Source organism: Rattus norvegicus, chromosome 3 (assembly GCF_036323735.1).
Source record: "Rattus norvegicus strain BN/NHsdMcwi chromosome 3, GRCr8, whole genome shotgun sequence".
NCBI lineage: Eukaryota > Metazoa > Chordata > Mammalia > Rodentia > Muridae > Rattus > Rattus norvegicus.
The window spans coordinates 142,257,811-142,281,708 of record NC_086021.1 but is presented as its reverse complement, the minus strand read 5'-3'; the positions used below and the strand labels follow the sequence as shown (position 1 = coordinate 142,281,708).

Genomic DNA, 23,898 nt, shown 5'->3' with positions numbered 1-23,898 from the left:
ATACCAGCTCTAATTCTGCATGCATTTGGTATATTTGGTGGCTAGCCTACAAATGAAATGTCAAAGTCTAGGCATACAATGTTTGCTCATTTGATGTGAGCAAGAGAGAATTAAATATGAACTTTGGCAAAAGTCTATTAATAATTGACAAATAACGGAATTGTCCGGGCATAGACAGCAATCCATGAAAACCCTCCAGAGTATCTAAGGTTGCCATCCCCTGACACAATGTTGCCTCGGCTGGTCTGCATCAGTGACTATGAACAGCATGCCCGGACAGTGCTTCAGAAGTCAGTATATGATTATTACAAGTCTGGGGCAAATGACCAGGAGACTTTGGCTGATAATATCAGAGCATTTTCTAGGTAAGAAATTTGGATATTTAAGCATGTGGTCTTTTTTTAACCACACAAAGACATTGCATGAGGATGAAATGTAGTTTTATGTGACGGTATAAAAATAGTTGCCAGGATTTGTGCTTAATAGAGTGGAACATTTCCAGCATGTGAGAAATCTGATGTGTTAAATACTGGTGGATGGGTGGCAAAAGTGATCCATATATTGTTTTGAACTGTGGCAGTAATTAATTTAGCTATACATACAAATTGTCATGAATGCTGATGGCTCCATTTACTTTGCATTAGAGCAGGACAGAGAATGAGTGTGTTGATAGACTAGGACCGCTTCAAATGCAACATGGCCACCCTGTCCAGTTGAACTCAATGAGATTATTGCTGCCCATGTTGCCATCCTATTGGCTTTCTCCGTTATCATTCATTTTGCTTATGGGTTGCCCACACGTCTGCTTCAGATTGCAGGATGTCTGGGCAACATCTATCTTTCACCCTTGCTGCCTCACAGCTCCCATAAAGTGCTTCATCTCTCGTCCAACATTATTTTCCCCAGGCTTTCATAGCTCAGACACAAGACAGTAGGTGTCATAGTTTATGTTTTCTTTTTGTGTTAAAAAACAAAAAATAAGATAACTTTAAATGGGTCTCTCTCTCTCTCTCTCTCTCTCTCTCTCTCTCTCTCCCTCTCTCTCTCTTCTTAGCCAAGTAGCTGAGGGGGCTTTCCCACATCTCACCTCTTCCTGTGCCACTCCTCTTCCACTGTAGTCCTGAGTGATGGCAGTGGGGGCAGGGTTCCCTATTTATGATGATTCTTTAAAGGGAAAGGGACAGACAATATCCAGGGAGGAAATTTGCCTTCTTTCCTATTTCTTTTTTTGATCTGGAGCAAAACCACTCAGAATCTCCTTTTTGTTTCTGATTAGGAGAAATTAAATCATTTTAATCAAGGCAGTCTCTGGGTGGCAGCGGCCATGTTACACACAGGTTGATAGTGAAGCATACGGTGAAGGGTGAGATGTCTTGCCAACCTTTGAAGTAGTTGATCAGGCTTTCTCTGAATCCTTCCCGAACACACAAATGCTGGGGAAGTTGTAGATGGGGAGTTGGTTAGTAATGCAGGAGCTTAGCGTTCCTAACTTTACCAAATTATTATTATTATTATTATTATCATCATCATCATCATCATCATCATCATCATCATCATCATCATCATCAACTTCTTCAACATTTTCTGCTCTTGCAAATGTTCCTTCTTGGGGTTCCTGAGTGTTTTCCTTAAACATCTTAGCTCTACTTGGCTTTTATCGACAAAGACATTCCATGCCCTTGACTGATATCTAGGGCTGGTGTCTGAGCATTGTTACTTGTGGTCACCAATCTCACTCCATGCAGTCTTCTCTACCCCTTTAGACAGCTCAGCTCACATGGTCTAACTTATTAACTTATTTCTAGTTCCATTAAATAACTCCACGTGATATCAACCCAGTCATTTACAGCAGGCTGGCCTGGGACTCACAGTCATCCTGCTAAGTCTGCTTTCTGACACTTACAGGAATGTGCCAACATGCACGGTAATTGATTGACTTATACTTGGAACTGTGTCACGGACAAGATAACTACAAGCTCTGGACTCAACAGTGAAACAGATATAAAGTTCCTGCCAGCAGAAACTTGCCATTCAGTGACTACACATTGACTTAGTTCCCAGAATTTAATGGGTAGAGATGGTGTAAAATACCCACCCCCAAACAGCTACCACAAGAGAAGAAGAAAAGGACAGTAACACATACTGCCTTGCTGGCTTTGGAAATTCTAGAGTTTCTGAGGCATAGTAGACTTGGTGACCTCCAAGTTCTAACCGAGCAGAAAGAGTCTCATGGCTTCTGTGACTACTATAGTAAGTACTTCCAGTAGAATACCATCCAAAGTGTGGACTCATTCATCCCCATGACAGAATAATGCAACTGGGAAAGACAAGTGCTATGTCTTTCATGGAACTTGATGATTCTTTTGTTTCTTTAAAGAAATAAGGGGTGGGGAAAAAAAAAGAAATAAAAAGGCATCGAGCAAAGTTCCTCAAAGGACAGCTGGTTCTTAGTATTTGTATTCCAACAAATGTCAGATGTGATCATCCCCCTGACATCTCAACTCCTTGCCTTGTGGTTCTCTGCATGTCCTGTAATCTCTTGATTTGTTCTATTGAGGTGGTCACATGTAAATAAGAGAATTTCTGCTGACTTTGGTAGCATTGGTTTGATAGCAGGAAGGAAGTCTCCCTGAGGCTTCTCATTCTGTTTCAAATAAAGGCTATACAATAATCAACTGAGAGGTAACAAAAGGTTAGGTTGTTTCAAAGGCATCTGTGAAGTTCATCTCCTTTTTCTTGGCCTGTACAGGGAGCCTCCTCTCCAGCACTGTCCATCAGCACTCAGATCTGACAACCATATTTTAGAGTTCTGGGAGCTTGGGCCACTTGTGTGACCCAGAAGCTAGCTGGAGATGTTTCTTGGTCTGACTCGGGACTAGCAATATCATAACCAGAAATAATACCATGAAAGGATGTATAAATTGAACCATCCAGAGGAAAATTCCCCATTGCAAATATGCTAGGATAAGGTAAAGATCAGAATGCTGGGCTGCTTCATTTTGAACGGCCTGACCAGACTAGAGTTAATTTAAAAAGTGTACTACACCATTTCTTCTACACACTGACATAAAGGCACCTTCTCGCCCAGCTTCATCACACATCAGGCTTTTCCTGACGGTTTCCTGACAGAAACTTTCTCTGCAGTTCTACTATTTAGCAGGATCATGACATCAGAAGGAGAAGCTGCCCCCTTTCTGCAGCATCTTGATTGACACTGACTAATGGGAGGTTTAAGGCCAACTCTCTGGATAAAAGCTATGCCAGCCTCAGTTGTTATTTGGGAAATATTACACACTAGTGGCATTTTTAGTATTACATAAACAGAACTGTCACAGCCTTTCTCTGCTGATCCATTAGCTAAGTGAGGAAGGAGCATTTTCAATCATTTGCTTTAAATCTGTGGAGGGAAAAGTTAAGATAAAGAAACTGGAACACTGTATGCTGGTGTTTTAGAAGTATGGAAAAGTGAATTCCGATGCTTCACCGTGGGGTAAGTGAGCATAAGGCTTCGCACTATCGAATTTGTGAATTCTTTCCAAGAGTGGTTATGTCCAAGGGAGCATGCGTCTCTCTCGAGGTTTTGATTAGTTAGAATTTAGGCCTTTATTCTATTCCAAGTGTAGGTTGAAAGTCCTGTTATAGCTTCCTTTGTTCATTTTGGTCTTTTAAAAAGGTTTGTTACTCAAAGGTCCAGCTGTTCTTTCTGACTTCACAGTCTCTTCCTAAAGTAGACACCACGTGAATGCAACATAAGGTTATGATAAAGAGTTATTTGTTGTATAATTGGGGCAATAGCCATTTAAATGTGCGGTAGTTTTGGTTGTGTGGAGGTCAAAAATCTGTTGAAACTATCTGATAAAGTTATTGTTATTTGTAAAACATCAAAACCTGGAGAATGCTTCAAACGATGTACACTCTCCCGTTTCACTCATTTTATTTAATTTTGCCCAGAAACGTAGCAGTTGAAGAGCCTCTGTAATATTTGAAACAGAAAATGTATTTATGGAAAGTGTGAGCATGCGATTATTAAGGTGACTGCGCCACCAAGTGGATAAGTGTAAGGCTGTTGTTTATTGACAGAACAAGCCTTGGTTTGTAGATGGGTGACATTTATAAAGGTACCTTTTACATATGCACATGCACAAATGCATGTCCAGGAGCACGCACACACACACACACACACACACACACACACACACACACACACACACACACACAAAGTGTTCCATTGTTCTTTTAGTCATACATAAATATTAATATTAATGTCTTTTAAAGCTGATGTGTCTGTCTCCACTATTAAAATCTCTTCCTTTCATTCTAGCAACACTCTTAGAGATGATTTGTAATTAAAACCTCCCTCCAGGGCTTCTGCCTCTCCCTTCTCACTTTGGAGATCAAAGCAACGTGCTGTAAATTTCCAGGGTGAGGAACAGATTTCCAGGAACAGAACATGGAGTGTGATGGAAAATGACAGTTATGATGGCCAAAGAACAGCTCAGGGAGAAGCAAGCAAGCAAGCAAACAAACAAACAAACAAACAAACCAGCTTAGGAACCACGTGCTAAACTTATTTATCACCTCATTCAGGAATGAATTGTTTTAGTTTACTGTGTGACAAATGTTAGATTGCAGACTTCTATCAGGTCCTCAAGGTAGAACTGCTGCTTCTGATGCTCCTCCTTCTCCTCCTCCTCCCCCTCCCCCTCCCCCCTTTCTCCTCCTCTTCTTCCTCATCCTCCTCCCATCCCACAGAGAAAAGAGATTTTATTCAATAAAGGGCTTTCTCCTCATTTCTCCAATATGAAGTCACTTTTTACTATATTTGCAAGAACAACCTCAACATCATTAGAAGTAGAGTTGAATCTAGAAAACCAACATCAGGACTGTTGGTTAGGCTTGTGTGTGGGTCTAAACAAGGTATTTCATAATGCCAAGTCTTAGTCTGCCCGCAGCGAGGAGACTACTTGCCATAAGCCAGTAGTACAAAATATATATTCTGCTTCTAGGAAAGAAAAATTAGCCTCCGGTAAGATACAATTTTGGATCACTGGCTTAATAACTTCTGCTCTGACTTTGAGGACTCACAGAAAAAATAATTTATAATAATTTTCAAGAATTAAAACTTTTAGTTTCTATGAACTATTCTGAGGAAAAGGCTTGACTAATAAAACAAGTAACCGAATGTTTAACTCTTCCCTTATGCTCATTGGTCAGCAGACACAGCATTTAGTAATAACTTTGAAAAATATAGTCATAATCTTAAAAGCAATTGCCTTGAGCTATTCTCTCTTACAGAAGGAAGATATATACCTTCTCCATTCTGAATGTAACCTCTAGGACTTAGTATATCGTCATCTAGATCTGGGGAAAGTGAAATAAAATCCACATTCACCCCAAAGCCTATAAGTGGATAGATGGTCATAGTGATTTTGTTTATCATCGATACAAAATGGAAATATCCTAAGTATTCCCCAGGAGTGGATCAGCACCTAAGGTTCCCTCCAGGAGGTAAAGTCTATCAGCCCAATGGTACAAACTGGTGGTAAGTGCACCAGCACGGAGGGCTGTCAAGGACCAGGTCAGGCTGGAAAGGCTGTCCACTGTATGAGTCCATCCTGTGATATTCTTTAAAAGCAGAAGTCTGAGGATGAAAGATACAGACCAATGCTTGTCAGAGGTTTGACCAACAGAGGTTGAGGTGGGGAGAAAATGTCACTATGTAAGGAAATCTAAAGGGTAACTCACTGGCTTAGATGTGGCTCTCTCTGCCAGCCCATGGCTGCCTGGTTTTGTCCTAGCTCTCAGAACTATGGGCAGACATAGATGCGTTCTCCTGTGTCAGTCTTACCTCACTAAAATTTATATGGGATTCCATTGCCATCTCCACTTTTATATTTCAAAACTGTAACAAATTCACAAGGAGTACAAGCAGCAATAAGATAAAATACCATATAATGTGATGTTCATTGTCTTGTGTACTAGCAAAGACTAAAATGCTCCCTTTTTCTTTAGCTTTAGGAAAAGGATTTGGCTTAATGAAAATTATTATTTTCTATTTTAAAATAAAATATGTTAAAGATTTGGTTACACCTTTGAAATTCTAAGATTATATATCTATTGATATATAACTTAATGTTATTTTATTATAACATAATTTAATATTATTTTATATTCCAGGTGGAAGCTCTATCCACGGATGCTGCGCAACGTTGCTGATATCGACCTGTCGACTTCTGTTTTAGGACAGAGAGTGAGCATGCCAATATGCGTTGGGGCTACGGCTATGCAGTGCATGGCTCATGTGGATGGGGAGCTGGCCACTGTTCGAGGTAGGAAAAGAGAGACAAATAAAATGCCCTTCCCATGATGCTTTCATTTTAAAAAATTACATTCCTTTGTTCTACCATCAACTTTCTATCCTGTGGTTCAGGGCAAGAGCCTCTCTATGTGCTTGGTTTTCCTCTGTGAATCAGGGCTCAAACCAGTAATTGTTGCCATCGGTTGCTGTGGGGGGAATCACAAAAATTATACGTATAAACGCCTGACACAGAGCAGTGCTCAGCTAACGTTTTTAATGAGTAGTAATATCGAGGTCTTTAAAAACAGAGATCTGAGAACTAGCTTGCCCAGGATCACAGATCTCTGGTGGCCTAGCTGGGGTTATTCCAAACTGAAGTGATTTGCATACTAGAAGAGCAAAGGCAGAGACCTAGTTGGTTCTGTTTTTTCCTATGATATTGGAAGTTGATTCTGTTTTATGGGTGGATTCTTTTCCCAGTAGAACATTTCCTATTGCAAAGGAAGGAGCAAAGGAGAAAGGAAAAAGACTACAAAGTCATTTCTCTCCATGGCCAATAGATTAACTATCTAGTTCCCTAGCAACGTTGAATATGTGAAAGGCTATACATACACCTCTGCACATTCTACTTTACAGACTATGAAGTGTGGCTGAGGATCCTATTTGATATCTTTTGATGCCAAGCGGGCAAGAAATGAAGGGCCAAAAGAGCACGAACTCAATGCTATTTTAAAGCCTTTTAATTCTGAGAACTAAGAATCATGCAACTCTGCCTTCTTCATTGAAATGACTCCCACAGAACTCTGCCAAGAACATCAAAATTTTGCTTTGACACAAAAAGTTTGCGCGGCATGAGCATAGGTCAGAGGCTAGCAGCATCCTTAATGCTGGAGAGGCGCATGCTGCCTGAGTGCTCCCAGAGCCCAAGGGCTTAGTGTGGTAATCCAGAAACACACAGCTCCTGGGTTGGGGGTTGGGAGAGATGAGAGAGCAGACTAAATGAGTATAGAGGGGCAGGTCTATTTAAAGAAACTTCAGGCAACAAAAGTGGAGAGGTGGGCATGTGATTTTGTCGAGTGCAACAAAATTTTCATAAATACTAAAAGGAGATATTCCATAGGATATTGCAAGGTTTTTGAGGAATTGAAAAATAGTTGAGACAATAAGAGACTGCAAAGGGATAATGTTCACCTGGTGTCAATAACTGTAGAAGAAGAAAATGGTACAAAGAGAAAAGTAAGAAAATAACAAATTCATAAATGGAGACAAGAGTCAAAGGGAAATATTCCACTGATATGCAAAGGAATGCCATATATCTTATTTTCTGGATGAGAGATTATTATTTTAAGGTCGTGGTGTTTGGTGTGATTTTGGAGAAATTCAAACATGGATAGGAAGAACAGAAAGCAGAGGAAACTAAGAAATAATGTGGCAGTCTGCATCAAAGATTTTAGATGGGAATTCTACAGGATACTGTAACTTTTTTTTTGAAAAAGATTTGTTCAAGAATGACCATGATTTTAATTTTATTTGACAGATGTTAGAAGATTTGATTTCTAGTTAGAGATACCATGCAAAAAATAACAAGCATGTCAAAAGTAGCAAAAATTTCAAAATGATACAGAAATTGATTATGAACTCTGTCTTTTGTCTCTTAAAAAAATCTTTCTTTCCTTCTTTTTTTTTCAATTTTTATAAGAATTTATTGTATATCTGAGCCTGATCCTACTGTCTCATCCTCCTGGTTGTTGGGATTATAGATACACTAGCTACCATAATTGAATTATTTCAATTAGCAGTAACAATTAGTAGCAAGGCACACTATTTATATGTCCTTATTAGTGGACAGAAACAATGTTAGGGAATCTGTGTTGGAAGATGGAGATGCTTTTTGTAATTTACTCATTTTTCAAAGTGATGAGTAGGAGATTATGTACTTCTGGGTTTTAGCCCATCCTTATAAACTATATTTGAATTATTGTTCAAGAAGGAAACAATGAAAAATAGATTTGAAAGAGGAGACAAAATCAGAAAACAACTCAGAGGATAGAACAGAGGGAAACAAGTAGGTGGGTGAGCGGAACTCTCCTGGTAAGTCATTCTGAGGCCACGGAACTTGGCATGACTCTCCAGGTTTGGGGACAAATTGCTAGGGTTTTAGAGAACTGCTTATATACCATAATGACATGCTATACTCTTTAACTTCCTCCCTATGGTTCCAAAGTCCCCACGGGCTTTGGCGAGGAAGGGCTGGAGTAAAATGAAAATGCTTCTTTAGAAACCTTAAGGGAGGACTGTTCATCAAATGTTATGTCCTATGGCACTCACCATGAACTGATATTAAATGCCCATTTGTTCTTACCCTTTAGACTTATTTAGCACAAAATTACAACCTTCCAGGCACTTGCCTAAGTACATCACGGCTGTCAAGTTCTCTTATTCTCAGAAAGCCCAGAGAAGCAGCTACATTACTGAAGCCTATTTCACACATGATAAACTGAGGCACATATAAGAAGAGTCACTTGCCCAGGGCTACATGATTCATAAGTGACAGGAAGTATCCAGATTCCCAGGAGTCTGTCTCCAGAACAGTAGCTTCTAAATACCCTGTGCTGCTTTGGAAATGCTCTGAAGGAGTTATAGCATCGGAAGCCATGGGTTTATAGCTTTAAGTGTATACCAAGCAGGACTCTGGGACAGTGAAACATTCAATCTACCTGTGAATGAGGTGGAAGGGGCATAAGGAATAGGGTTCCCAGATTCCTGTCTTCAAGAATCCAAAAACATCTGAGTCATAGCATCTCCGTTTATAATGCAGATGTACACCAGAAAGTTCCCTCAAGGACCTCCGCCTTCTTCCGGTTTCTATCTGTGTTCTCACCATCATCTATGATGTGGCGTTCTCTTTGACATTGGAATGAATCAGCTCAGAGCACAGGCTGATGCTTGGTTCCTAATGTGGGCGTGGTCTGTGAATTTGGCCAAGCTCCGTGCATTTAGGTGTGGGATAGTGAGTTTCTTAGGCAGGAAAAGGAGGAGCCCTGGAGCTGATGCTGCCGGTGAGGGTATCTGAATTCATTACTTCTTCCTGCCGCTGTTGGCTTCTGGAGGAATGTGGACTGTGATGTAGCTTGGGGAAGGATGTAGTTAGCCACAAGTAAGTTTAAGCAAGAGTGGAGCAACCTTCATGTTTAGTAGATTGCTCTCTGAAAGGCCAGAAATTATCACAGAATCAAGAATCTATTAATTGATTTATTCTGTTATTCCCAGGAAGACTTAGGCAATCTAAGTCTGACCCTTGAAAATATTGCAAAATCTGATCAAGTTACTGTGGAAGAGTTGTCTACCTCCTAATTATCTGGCTCCCAAATTTGGTATTTCCAGTGAAATAGCCTATGTGTAAAGAAAGGAAGTTGGGGTCAAGGTCAAAGGACAGAGGTTAGTTTGTGATCTCAGGACAAAGTGTCCCATCAGCCTGGAAAACGAGAATAACTGAGGGTCATTCACATCTACAGGGAATGTTCTGACCTGTGACATTAGCATGTTCTCTTGACAGTTCTAGATCTGACCCCAGCACCATAGTCTCACAGTCCCTGTGTGGTTTCTGGATTTCTTCCCAGAATCTGACTCAAGGCCCCTTCACATTGTCTTGTCACCACTGTGAGCACAAATCGACATGACCTACACCTGAAAATAGGATCCCATGTTTTCCCATGGTCTGACAACTATAGAATGCACTGCATGCTCTGTTTTAAATTTTGAGATGCAATGATGATTCAGACAAGGAGACCAGGTTAAACTCAGGGGCTCTTTACATTTTACTGAACAGCTAGTCACTTAATGTAAGTGAGAGCTCTACATTCCAGGCGTTCTAGAGTGGAGTCATGCTAGAAAAGCTGACAGCACTGGAGCATGCCACTTGCTCACTTCCTCCCTAGACCCCCCACGTTCCCAAAATCTTCCACTTTGCATATATAACCTCTCTCAGGAAAGCACACCCTATCCATATATCTTCATAACAAAACCCACTCTTTTGAACTAATATTCTTGTCTTACACTTAATGCAAGGACCTCAAAATTTACCTTTAAAGGCTAAGCTTGAGAAGTTTAATGTCTGCAGAGTAGAGGCTGTAGGGAAACGCACAGTCTATGCTCAGTGCCGAAGGTAGTGATTGCCTGCTGTATCCCAAAGGGGGCAGCCGTGCCCTTGCTTCAGCTGGCTGCTCCTGAGGGAGTGAGGAGAGACTTCAAATATCTCAAAAGAAGCCAGACATCTCAATTTTTATGTACAATTTCTTGTTTTTATATGTTGGCCAATAAATCAAAATTCTTTAAAACACTATTTGGGGCAACAGCGTGCGGGCCAAAGCAAATACTTTTGTGGGTTAGAACTGTCCCCATGCTGTTGAAGCAAGGACAACCGATTTATGTGCAAATTCACCACTGACTGGTTTTGCATCTTAAGGCCGCTCCTTTTCACTTTCTAGGGTTACTGTCTCCTCCCCGATAAAGTCAGCTGCTAAGGAAGTCCAGGCTTTTGGGGGGATGTTCTGAAGGACCTTAGAAACTTAAGTCATCGCTGAACATGCCTGCTGTTGTGAATTTAGGGTTTTTTTTTTCTTTTAAGTTCTTTAGGCGAAGCTTTCCCCTGTTAAACAGTTCGTGACTGAAAACCTGTCAGCATGAAACAAAACCAGCTCAGCATGGCGGCTCACCTGGCTACCTCAGCACCAGGAGACAGGGGTGTGGGTCTGGGTGGGGTTGCAGTGAATTGGTAGCCAACTAGAATGCAAGGCCAGTACCAGGTAGGGCTAGATAGCAAAACAAAATAATCATGTCACCACAAGACCCAAGAAACAAACCAGAGAAAGATACCAAAGAAAAGAGAACACAAGAATCCAGGAAAACCCTGAGGAGAGTAAATGATCTTTGCACTTAAAAAACTGGTTCAGAATAAATCACATTGAAAAATTCACCAAGTACCGAAGACAGTTCAAAGTATATAGCTGCCCTCAAACGTTTTCCTGGGGTCCTGTCTTTTTTTTTTTCAAGTGTGTTTTAAGGCAGCAGTTGGAAAGCTTGGACAGGGTGTCAGTACCTGCGTGAACTTGCGGGTTTTTTTTCACACTGCACCCCTGGAATGTAGAATATGAGTGGATGCATACTTACCTTTGAATCTTGACAAAGACACAGATATTATTTGGTAAATATTTCAGAAACTCAGAAAGTGATACTTCAAAGCCCGTGGAAAGATAACCGACGTTTATCGAATCATTGGTGTGTCTCAGATTTTTAAATTTATCTCATCTGTTGCTTAACACTATCCTAAAACACACAAACCCAAATAAGTCCCTAAGGTCTGGTCTTTAACTTTATTAATGTGGAAACCGAGGCTGAGTGACATTAAACATTTTTGCTCAATGTTGTTATTCCATTAGTCGATGCTGACTGATATCCTTCCTGGCCAACCACTTCTATTTCCCAATGTCATTAATTGCAGCAAGAGACCCAAGGCAAGTCCTATGTGCCAGTCTAAGAATATTAATCAAAACCATAGCAGTTTTTCCCTTTTGATTTTTGAGAAGAAATAAACCAAAGAAAATGAGAGTCATTAGGAAATACTTGGTAGTCTTGAATTATGCATAGAAACTACAGTTTCTAAAACTCTTATGAAGTGGAGGGGTGTGGCAGGGAACACGATGGTTTTTTTTTTCTTTAGGCATTATGCTGTGACTAAATGATTGGCTGCAGGACATAACTTAACCTTATTACTTCACTGTAACAACTAGAAATTGTTTTAATATTTAGTGAATGGTAAATGTCTATAAATAAGAGACTTTTTATTTCAGTCTTCAAGGATAAAATCGCTTCTGTGTTTCACACATTAAAGGCACAAGCAAACAGTAATCATCAATCTTAGTAGCTGGTGAGACAGGTGCTATAGTTAGATTCAGAGTCTGTGTTGCAAGATCTGTAGACCACTCTGATCTCTTGCCCTTTTCATGGTCAGCTTAGCTGTTAATGGCTGAGCCATCTCTTCAGCCCAACTCTGACTTCTCCCATGCTTACTGCTATGTTACAGGTGTTCTGAGGGAAGCTCTCTCATTGCCTAGTAACCCTAATCAAGCTTTACCCCATCTTCCATGGGGCTGCATAGCCCTACTTATTTATTAGCTGTAAACATGAGGAATAATAATGAAAACATTATTTATTCTTTTATTTCGAGCTTGTTTTGTGGACAAAGACCACATGAGGGAGTGCTGGGACCTTATATAGAGAACGTCACTACTGTTTAATGCGTTCCAGGAATGCTCTGCATATTAGCAAATTCGTATTAAACTGTCACAAGAGAAGTTTATAAAGAAATCCCCTCTGCTGTATGCAATTAGAGGCTACTGCACTGGATTTGATGGGCCATAAAACCATTACATCTGAATACTTTCTGTTTGAGCCTAAAACATTCCAAAGTGACGTTCGGGATTCAGCTCTGATTGGCCACCTATTAAGGTGAGGTGGAAAGGGGAGGCACAAAGAGCTACACACTCCAGAGAATGGATTGGCAGTGGAGGACAGCATTCTGGCTGTTGAATTCTCTGGATTTTCCGAGATTAAGTGGTCAGCCTTAACACCGACTGAAAGAGCACTCAGCAGGAAGACATTGTCATTTCCTTTGCTTCCAACTCAAAACGACGCAGTTTTGAAAGTTTTATTGATTTATATATTTATGTTTTATTCTAGGTGACCGGGGAGATATATACATTTCAACATTCCTACTAGGAAAAGAACCTCATTGTTCTCAGTTTTACTAAATGCAGGCAAAGCAGTGGGCTTGTTCAAAAAGACATTTTTTTTTTTAAAAAACTTTTCTGTGAGTAGAGGGTATTTGCTGTCCTGAGTGTAATGTTTGGATTTTACCCCTCTGCCAGGGCTCCTCAAAATGGGCCTGCAGGACTGTTGCCATGTCATTTGACAGTGGAGAGGAAGGGGATGCGTGGGCAAGGAAGAGTCAGTGGGGACAGAGGGATTTGATCTAGGTATGTCTCGCTCCCAACTCTGCCCAATATTTTGTCCATTTTCACTAAGAAGAAACAAAATTAGGAAAAAAGGGGAAGAGATCACCTCACACTTTCTCCACATTATGTGAGTTAACCCTTTGGAAGGGAATATCTTATTTTGGTAAAAAAAAAAAAAAAGAAAGAAAGAAAAAGAAAACAAGCACGCCAACAAGTAAATTAAAAATACAAAAATAACTAGTTCATGACTTTTAAAAAATCCTTACTTCAAGCAAATTTAGCTCAGTTTTATGGTTTGAATCTGCTTTTCTAGCAATCGAAAGTAGTGGGGGACGGGGTGTGTTACACACACACACACACACACACCACTCATATACAATCAGTATATGAAAGACTACTGTACTATATTGCTTGTAGACGTTTCGGACTTAACAATAGATGGTATCCCGATAAACCCATTTTAAGTTGAAATTATTGTTCAGATACAAGGCATTGAATGCACTAAATTTGCTGAGCCCCATGGCTAGTCATTCATACTGGATGTGTGCTCTGTCTTTCTCTTGGTGACTGGAAGTTGTAGTTCACAGCTACTGTTCAACATGGCAAGCAAGAGAGAGAAGCATTTGGACTATTGCTGGATCAGGAAAATAATATGGTTCAAAGTTTGAGGTATGGTTCCTACTGAATTCATATTATTTTCTTTTTGCCATGAACTAGAAAAACCAAAAGCTGATCTGTTGTAAGTTAAGGAGAATATGTAATTAAACAAACGAGTTCACATCTAAAAAATTCATAAAAGCTAAAATTCCATTTTTTATGAAAGTTCAGCATCACAATCACATTTCAGAAAATAAAATTTGTTCATCAAAAATGTCTATTAAAATTAGAATCTAGCTGTGTTATATAATTAGAACCATCATCAAATTGTATAGTAAGGATTGGCCGCAAAAAAATGTAAGCAACTGAGTAGTTTTGTGAAGAGAATGTGATTGCTTCTGTGACGTCTTAGTGATGTTAGATTGTGACAGGGAGCAATTGGAGTGTAGTGTGTCCCCACACTGAGGGAGCTAATCTGTGAGAGTTGATCGAAGTCACCCAGGATAACTTTGGTGATCTTCAAAGTCATTCATCATAAGGAAGTGTCTGACTGCATGGTGGTCTCTTTCTCATTATCTGCCAGTTATAGCAGGACCAGGCCACTCAGTTAGCACAGGAGGATGACAAAGCAGGTGAGGTGATGTTTTACTGTAACACAGTTTTGTGCCCTAGCAATGGGCTGGAACAAAACAGGCAGGTCTAATGGGTTTTGCAAGCACTTCTGTATGTTAACCAAAAAAAAAAAAAAAAAAAAAAAAAAATCTCAAAGTACAGTAGCAGGCTAGTGTGATCCTGGAAGATGTGTTGTCCCAATTCCGAGAATGACTCGTGTTAAAGGAATTGTAGGATTAAGCCCGTTTTCCTCACCTTTGGTGAAAGTACTTAAATTGATTAAAGTCCTTAAATGTTAAGGTTTGTTTTAGCATTTCTAAACAGTTTGAGCATAATTTACAGTTCACTTAGTTAATTTCCTTGGAACTCTTTTTTCCGGAGAAGCCTAATAATACTTTGAGACACTCTTGCAACTTTGGCCACGCCCTTAGTCCTTGCAGGATGAAAGGCCGATGCAGGCAAACAGACATTAAGGTGTATGTTTTTGCAAGTACTTCAGCATGTCAGACCTTGAGTTTAGAGCACACAGTGGCTTGGTACTCTGTCACTACATATTTTCCACATTACACAAGGACTTCCTGTGCAGATGACAAAATTCGTTTTCAGCACAGATGTTTTGGTGACTAAGCTTTGTAGGAGCATTTTAATCAAATGCATCTTACAATGTTTTAGACCTTCTGAACGAATTAGACCTTTCTCCTTGTTTCTCTCTCTTTTCCCAAAATGTAACTTTGGGAACCCAAGTCTCCTTTTTCCATAAAAGAGAGATAATAATGCTCTAGTAAAGCATTTAAAATCAGGGTTATTTCAAATTGCTCAATGTTCGGGCCTCAGTCAGAGGATGAGAGGGTCTCTAATGAGTTAATGTTTTGAATAATAATCATAACTTCATTGATGTGACTGCTGATGGAAATCTGGCCTATCAGGGTGTTTTTTTTCCATGTCAAACATAAGCATGATGAGCCTTTGTTTTATTTGATCACCCAACATCCAATTCATAAGACTCCAGGACTTGACATTGTATATTTGAAAGCCATTTTATAATTGGTAAATTATATTTCCCCGGGCTTTGATAACCACTCTTTCTCCCTTTCCATCTTTGGACATTTTAATTTGGATTCAGTCCTTAATGTATCCTTCTAATCTGAAATCTAGGAAGCTGAGAAAATGTTGGATAAAACAGCTTATGAAATACATCTGTTGATGGTTAAATGAAGTGAGGGTAGTCACTCTCATGCAGTTTAAGTCCTCAATTCAAAAACAGTAAGAGTTGAATGTGGAAAGAAATCTAGCATATGACCTGTGCCCCTCCCAACTGGGGACCAACAGAAAATGGAAAGGTGTTATGAGGATGACATCAGCAACTGTCAAGCCATGTGAGAGTTAATGCCCACTCTGTTATCCCTTGGTCAGTTTTTCTCCCAGTTTCAGGGATTTTTATCCAAATACACCTCATGAACTTGTATGAGCACTTCAGAAAGAAAATACACATTACACGTTCTCAGGGAATGATTGATGGTGACCATCCTTGACACTCATCACCTTTAAAGCAATGTACGTCTCAGGACTCAATAGTGTGACCCATTAATCCCACTTTTGAAAGATTTAAGGGAATTAAAATTAGTATGCTAAGCATACAGTTGTATCCTATGTTCAGTTCATCATTATTCAAAATATGAAAGAAACTAAGATCCCATCAATGGATGAACAAATAAAAGAAAATGTGGTGTGAACGCATGCACAATGAAATATTATAGAGTTGTAAAGTGATAGAAACCAGAAGCTGTAGTTGAGGGATGAGGACGGAGAAAGGAGGATGTCAGTCTAGGATGACAGAAATGAGAAGGCAAGTTCAGGAGAAGAATGCGGAAAGGAAGGAGTTAATCAAAGTCTAGTGTGGCCTAGAGGAATAGCTACTGGGAAGCTATTCTGCTGGATGAAACCACTCTGTATGTTGATATATTATATGATCCCAAAATTCAATGAAAGAATAGGATTTTTAAACATTTTTTAGTGGTATGGGTTAAACTCAAAGCCTTATACATACTATGCAAGTTCTCTACTGAACTATATACCCGGCCTTGAAGAATAGGTGGTTGATGTTTTCCTCACAAAACTAATCACATATGTTACTCACACAATTGAATATCTTTTCAATATTTTCAATATTTATGAACATAAAGGTCAAAAGATCACATGGTACCACCATCATACACACAATTAACACTTGTCAATTAAAATACATAGATACATGTATATGAGAAAAAGAAACATTGCTGACTATAGGGCATTTTACCTTAAGATGATGCGAAAAAGTATGTCTCTGGCCCCATGAGAACAACAATACCAACCAACCAGAGCTCCCAGGGACTAAACCACCATCCAAAGACTGCACATGGACAGACCCATGGCTCCAGCTTCATATGTAGCAGAGGATGGCCTCGTTGGGCACTGATGGGAGGACAAGCCCTTGCTCCTGCCAAGGCTCGACCTCTCAGTGTAAGGGAATGTCAGGGCAGGGAGGTGTGAAGGAGTGGGCGGATGGGTGTGGGAACAACTCATAGAAGAAGGGGATGGGATGGGATAGGGGATTTATGGCTGGGAAACCGGGAAAGGGGATAACATATGAAATGTAAATAAAACAATATTTTAAAAAAACCAACAACAACAAAACGCGTGTCTCTGATAAAATATAAAGGATTTGACAGGATTCTTGGACTTCCTTTTCCATATTGCACTAGAAATTACTGCACCTGCCCCATCTCAGTTATGTGGCCTCCGTATTTACAGAGGTAATATTCGCAGACCTGTCTTAAATAACTGTCTTGTGTGTCTCTAAAGTAGGCAGGACAACTGGCTCCGAGTTACTTTGCATGAGCAAATGTGCTTCCTGGATGAAAGCTGGAGCTATTGCCAAGTCTTGGCTGCTCAACCTGTTGTCACCTATTGCCATTCTAAGGCATCAGCATTAGCTCCAAGCATATCTCTGTCTGCCTGTCTGTCCGTCCATCCATCCATCCATCCATCCATCCATCCATCCATCCATCCACCCACCCGTCCATCCATCCATCCATCCATCCATCCATCCATCCATCCATCCATCCATCTATCTATCTATCTATCTATCTATCTATCTATCTATCTATCTATCTATCTTCTTTTCAACAATGCCTATGTGTATATGACTATACTGTTGTCTCTTTTGCTGATGTATGAGTACCTTACTTTTCCTCAGAGCAATGGGATAATATATGACTGGTTCTGCCCAATAAAGAGAAAGAAGGAACACAGACTTCAGTAGTTTAGCTGGGAGCTAGAGAGATTCATAGTGGTTCAAAGCACTTGTTGCTCTTGCAGAGGACCAAGATTCTATTTTCAAGCAACAATATGGCAAACTCCCAACTATCAGCAATTATCACAATAACACACACACACACACACAAATGCATAAGTGTGTGTGTGTGTATATATATGTATGTCTTTGTGTGTGTGTGTGTGTGTGTGTGTGTGTGTGTGTGTGTGTGTCCAGGCAGAACAGTCATGGACTTAAACAAAAAGTAAGTAAATCTTTAAAATAAAAGTAGTAAGTTAAATTTTTTCAACACCTTATTTTTAATGATGGTTTATTTTTAATGACGTTTTAACCTCTCTTTAAGCCCACCACCCACCAGAGTGGAAAAGAAAGGATATGGGGGACATGGACCTGTTTAGAAAGGGTTTTTGGAGGAACACCTACCTGTGCTGTCTGGAAATAGGCAGTTCAGTTCACAGATATCAGCAGCCCCAGCTTGAGCCACTGGCAAACACTTCACGAATATATCAGCAGTCCAGTTCCATAGAGTTGGGATAGCAAATACTAATTAGCAGTGGTGGCACTACCTAGCAGAGATAGCCAGTCCTCAGACTCAACTCAAGTCAGTAGGAGGGGCCAGCAGGAATGCCAGGAGAAGATCTCAGCGGTGCCTCTCTCAGGAAAGCAAAGATCAGTGAAGATTTGAGACCAACAAGGGTAGTAGAGCCAGCTCTGTAAGAATGCTTAGCTCAGTCCCCCCACCCCCACCGCCTTGCTATCTGTCAAGTCCTTCTTTTACTCCCTTCAATCATCACATGTCCTCTAGCAATATGTTTGTCCATCTGACATCACTCTGCTAATCAGCCTGAGTCTGTGGCAAGGAACCAGAGCGAGCTGTAGCACACCACCAGAAATTTTTTGGTGTGTTTCTTTCTATGGAGTCCTGACAAATGTATCTTAACTAAACAATGTAAGGCTGACCAAGGCATGCATTTCGTTAGTGGAGACTCCTTCATCGCATGTTCTTTCATGTGCTTGCTTTAACAAAATATCCTCCTTCCACCTGTGCCTGCTTCAGTGAAATATTCCTTCATGTGTTTGCCCCTTAAGTTTCCACTTCAAAAAGTTTAGCTGCACATGGTGCCCCACATCTGAAATCCCCCGACATAGGAGGTAGTGACATAGTGACAAGAGGGTCTCTTGTTCAAGGCCAACCTAAAACACTATCAAATTCCAGGTCAGACTAGAATGTACAAGACCAAGGAACTAAAGAGCTTTCCCCTGATATTTGAGGGTTCTATTCTTGAAGGTAAACCTTCAGGATGGTGAAAAGAGGCAGGAAAACTAAGAAACCAAAGTTCCAAGATGTCACACGGGATTCTCATTTACTTGGCAGTGTGTTCTCTTGGATATGTTATATCAAATTTATTATTATCATCACTGTGTGCATGCATGCATGTGTGTGTGTGTGTGTGTGTGTGTGTGTGTGTGTGTGTGAGTCAGAGGGTAAGTTTGTAGAGTTTGTTTTCTCCCTCCACCTTTATGTGGGTTTGGGGGATTGAACTCAGCTTATGAGACTTGCTTGCCAGTATTTTACCCACTAAACCATACCCTAGCTCTGGATGTGTAAAATTTAGCATGTGCTGGATCTTCAACCTGGAACAGTATTAGAAATCTTGAATGAGATTCTAGAATCAGTCAGGCTGTGCTTTCATAGCAACAGTGCCTCCTCTGAGAGCTCTGTTCAGCAGGAGGTGCCTTGGGAAAGCGTAAAATCACCTCGCAGTCTACTGTTCAACAACCACCATCTGGGAATAGAGAGGAAAGCTGAAGCCCAGCTTCATAGAAGTAAATCTACCTGAGAGTAGCAGGTCACAGAGTCAGACCTCACAGGGGTGCTCAACATCACTTGGGAATAACAGGATGAGCATATCTGTGTGTGCAAGTCACCAGAGGAGTTTTCTGACTAGAACTTTGAGACAAAGGTTGCCCAAACTTAGTTACTTAAAACATTTAAAACATGTAATCTTTAGCCCCCCAAAATGCCCAGGGAGCTAGAAGGGTTTACCTTTATCCCTTGGGGGAAGGGGACATGTGAAATCTTTACTACTCAGTACAGGATTTAACCCATGAAAAGGGATGCTTGGATGTCAGCATCGTGTGCTACAACAGGTGTGAGTGCTGCAGGGCGTCCCAGGTATTATAAGCTGCTGGTCTCTAAAAGCTCCAAGGAACCATCTGTGAGGGGAGGAACTGAAGCCATAGTGAAGTCCTCTGATTTGAGGGACACTAAGGACAGAACAACGATTACTTCACTGCTATGGTTACTTACCTAGTAGAGTGGAAGTTCATTAATTTTCTTTTCTGAGATCAGATATAGCTGAGGCCGGCCCTAAACCTGCTCTGTTGCTACAGGAAATCCTGGACCTCTTTAAACTTGAAAATTTCACACCTCGGCTACCAGAGAAGAGTGAGCACATCTGGGTACATTTCAATCCATTTGAGGAGTCAAAAGGTCATTTTCAGATCTGCTCTTACTTGAACAGACATATTTTCAGTTCGATCTCTAAGTGGGCCTTGTAAAATTCCATATTCCTTTTAGTTTACTCTAAGGTAAAAACATATTGAAAAATAATAGCCACACTGCATCTTTATGCAGAGTGAGTCATCACAAGTGAGTAGGACTCAGAGTGATCAGTAATGTTTGCTCAGGAAGCAGGGAACCTCCTGCCTCCTGTATTATCTCCTGGTTGTAATAATGGCTTTGCCTGGGCAGAGATGATTCACTGTGCTCAAACTCTCCCCTTCCTTCCGTGGCTCTTATTAAGTCAGCAACATTTGTTAGATTCTTGTCACTAGAGACAACTGTAACTTAGCATTTATGGTCCTCACCTCCAACTTTCAGCCTCGATGATGGCAATGGCATACTGTACTAGAACGCTGAAGACCTGCAGCAGGTGGAAATTCCAAGTCTTGTTATAATTTTTGAAGATTGTGAAATTATCCAGATGCATATGAATCAAGTTTTAATACACTGTCTGGGTGGATGAGGCTGTCCATCGCACCATGTCTTTCTTTGGGTTCTCAGGCATGTTTCGGACAGTGGAAGAACTCTGTAACATTTAACAGTCAACATATGGGGAAAAAAAAAAGAAAATGAAACATGCTACTTGGGACCATTGCTCAGTGACAGCATTCAGGGATTAGCATGTCCTGGGTTTGATCTCCAGCACTGTAAGTTTGAGACTGCTGACAGCCCGAGCAAATCAGAAGGTTTGGCGTTGGTATGGTCTGTGCATTGTTTTTTAACATTGTCACGTGGAATGCCTATAGATACTCCTAATATGCTAACCAAAGTCTTCGAAGACATCCATGCTTCGACTGGCCGAGCTGTGACTGAGCTCACTGCTAACTTCATGAAGGTCCCAATTATCTGAACATGCCCATTTTCTCATTCCTTTGTGAGGAAATGCTTTTATCTGTGCTTGGCTACCAGAGACAATCATGGATACCAGTCCTAGACAAATAGGAATGCTGAATTTTTCTCTGTTTTTTGCTGCCCAACTCTATATGACCTCAGTTAGGTCACGTCTTCAGGACATCTTTTTCATTTTATTTATTTATTTTTTGTGGTAATGCGATGGTTAGAAGTTCTGACTCAAGCACTCAATGCCCTCTGGTGTTGTTTCCACATTGCTAAATTTAATGAAAATCAGACAAGGATACAGATGTATTATTACCTAGCAAAATGTGTTTCTTATGGACAGTGATTTTCAAGCCATGAGAACCTATTACAGAAATTCTCAAACAAGCTCCTGGGATGAACGCTGTCAAAAAAAGATAGGGTGCACTTTAGCTCACATATTTTGTTTGAGATGACGATACCATCAAAGGTATTGGAAAAATAAGGTCCATGTTTCAAAAACCCAATCCACTTTATAAAGCACTCAAATTTAGACTTCTAATGTTATAAATTAATGCTACTATTTTGATGTTCTAGTGGGGTCAAGCATAGAGGGCAGCATCATATATGAAATAGTTGAATCCTTGGGGTATAATGGGACTGATGGAGTAAGAATCTGAAGGGTGGACCGTGAGGCCCACTTTTATAAGCTCTCCAGGAAATCTGGTTGCTGGTTTAAGTTTGAGCACGGAAGCTCTTGAACCTCTCAGAGAAACTTCATTAACACCATCCTGCTTGATTCCCCTTATTGTCTTGCGTCACTTGGACAAGTACATTTGCTCCCATTTGACACAGGTGGCCTTTCCTATATGAGTGGCTTTGGATGCTTATGCTCTACTTCTTGGAATTTTCTGCATAGCATCCAAGCATCCAATCAGCCTCTCCTCCACTAACACTTTCTACCTATTAGGGAGGAAAGCCCATCACCCGTGCTCTCTTAAATCTTCCAAGACAATTTTCTCATTTATTGCTACCTTGCTCAAAACGATGAATCTGCTTTTGATGTCTAGCTCACACATGTTTAAAAGGGGCAAAAACATAGAATGTGTCTTGGTAAACACTTAAAAAAGAAATTCAGGGCAGCAGCTTTCTGCTCCCAGACACCGTGGGAGAGAGACCCGACCGCCTGGTCAGGTGGGCACTCCTGAGGCTGCAGAGTGGAAGAGACCACCAAAACTGCTCACCCCTGCCCACATCCCTGGCCCAAGAGGAAACTGTATAAGGCCTCTGGGCTCCCGTGGGGGAGGGCCCAGGAGCGGCAGGACACCTGCCTGAGACACCGCCGGAACCTGAAGGAAACAGACCGGATAAACAGTTCTCTGTACCCAAATCCCGTGGGAGGGAGAGCTAAACCTTCAGAGAGGCAGACAAGCCTGGGAAACCAGAAGAGACTGCTCTCTGTACATACATCTCGGACGCCAGAGGAAAACACCAAAGGCCATCTGGAACCCTGGTGCACTGAAGCTCCCGGAAGGGGCAGCACAGGTCTTCCTGGTTGCTGGCACCGCAGAGAGCCCGTGGGCAGCACCCCACGAGCAAACTTGAGCCTCAGGACCACAGGTAAGACCAACTTGTCTGTTGCAAGAAGGCTGCCTGGTGAAATCGGGACACACAGAGGCAGAATTCCTCTAGGACCGGGCACGTCCTGTGTTTACCGGAAGTCCCACACCCGCGGAGCCTGGCCCGCAGCAGCTCTCTGCTCCCAGACCCCGTGGGAAAGAGACCTCACCGCCTGGTCAGGTGGGCACTCCTGAGGCTGCATAAGCTCCCGGAAGGGGCGGCACAGGTCTTCCTGGTTGCTGCCGCCGCAAAGAGCCCGTGGGCAGCACCCCTCGAGCGAACTTGAGCCTCGGGACCACAGGTAAGACCAACTTTTCTGCTGCAAGAAAGCTGCCTGGTGAACTCAAGACACAGGCCCACAGGAACAGCTGAAGACCTGTAGAGAGGAAAAACTACACGCCCGAAAGCAGAACACTCTGTCCCCATAACTGACTGAAAGAGAGGAAAAAAAGTCTACAGCACTCCTGACACACAGGCTTATAGGACAGTCTAGCCACTGTCAGAAATAGCAGAACAAAGTAACACTAGAGATAATCTGATGGCGAGAGGCAAGCGCAGGAACCCAAGCAACAGAAACCAAGACTACATGGCATCATTGGAGCCCAATTCTCCCACCAAAACAAACATGGAATATCCAAACACACCAGAAAAGCAAGATCTAGTTTCAAAATCATATTTGATCATGATGCTGGAGGACTTCAAGAAAGACGTGAAGAACTCCCTTAGGGAAACACAGGAAAACATTAATAAACAAGTAGAAGCCTACAGAGAGGAATCGCAAAAATTCCTGAAAGAATCGCAAAAATCCCTGAAAGAATTCCAGGAAAACACAATCAAACAGTTGAAGGAATTAAAAATGGAAATAGAAGCAATCAAGAAAGAACACATGGAAACAACCCTGGATATAGAAAACCAAAAGAAGAGACAAGGAGCTGTAGATACAAGCTTCACCAACAGAATACAAGAGATGGAAGAGAGAATCTCAGGAGCAGAAGATTCCATAGAAATCATTGCCTCAACTGTCAAAGATAATGTAAAGCGGAAAAAGCTACTGGTCCAAAAC

The 23,898-nt window shown here is 41.1% G+C and overlaps 1 protein-coding gene across 3 annotated transcripts in view; it reads left to right on the top strand.

The window, feature by feature from the left end:
* Positions 1-181: 181 nt before the first annotated feature.
* The window catches only part of Hao1 (hydroxyacid oxidase 1), a 178,655-nt gene continuing 154,938 nt past the window's right edge, over positions 182-23,898 (top strand). The window contains exons 1-3 of one of the 3 annotated variants that reach the window (XM_039105017.2): positions 227-365; positions 1,906-2,250; positions 6,178-6,329. In XM_039105017.2, coding sequence (XP_038960945.1) covers positions 6,197-6,329 — 133 coding nt within the window. In that variant the 5' untranslated portion in view covers positions 227-365; positions 1,906-2,250; positions 6,178-6,196. Of the gene's footprint in view, positions 366-1,905; positions 2,251-6,177; positions 6,330-23,898 lie in introns of all 3 variants that reach the window. The other 2 variants (XM_063283785.1, NM_001107780.2) reach the window with 2 other exon arrangements.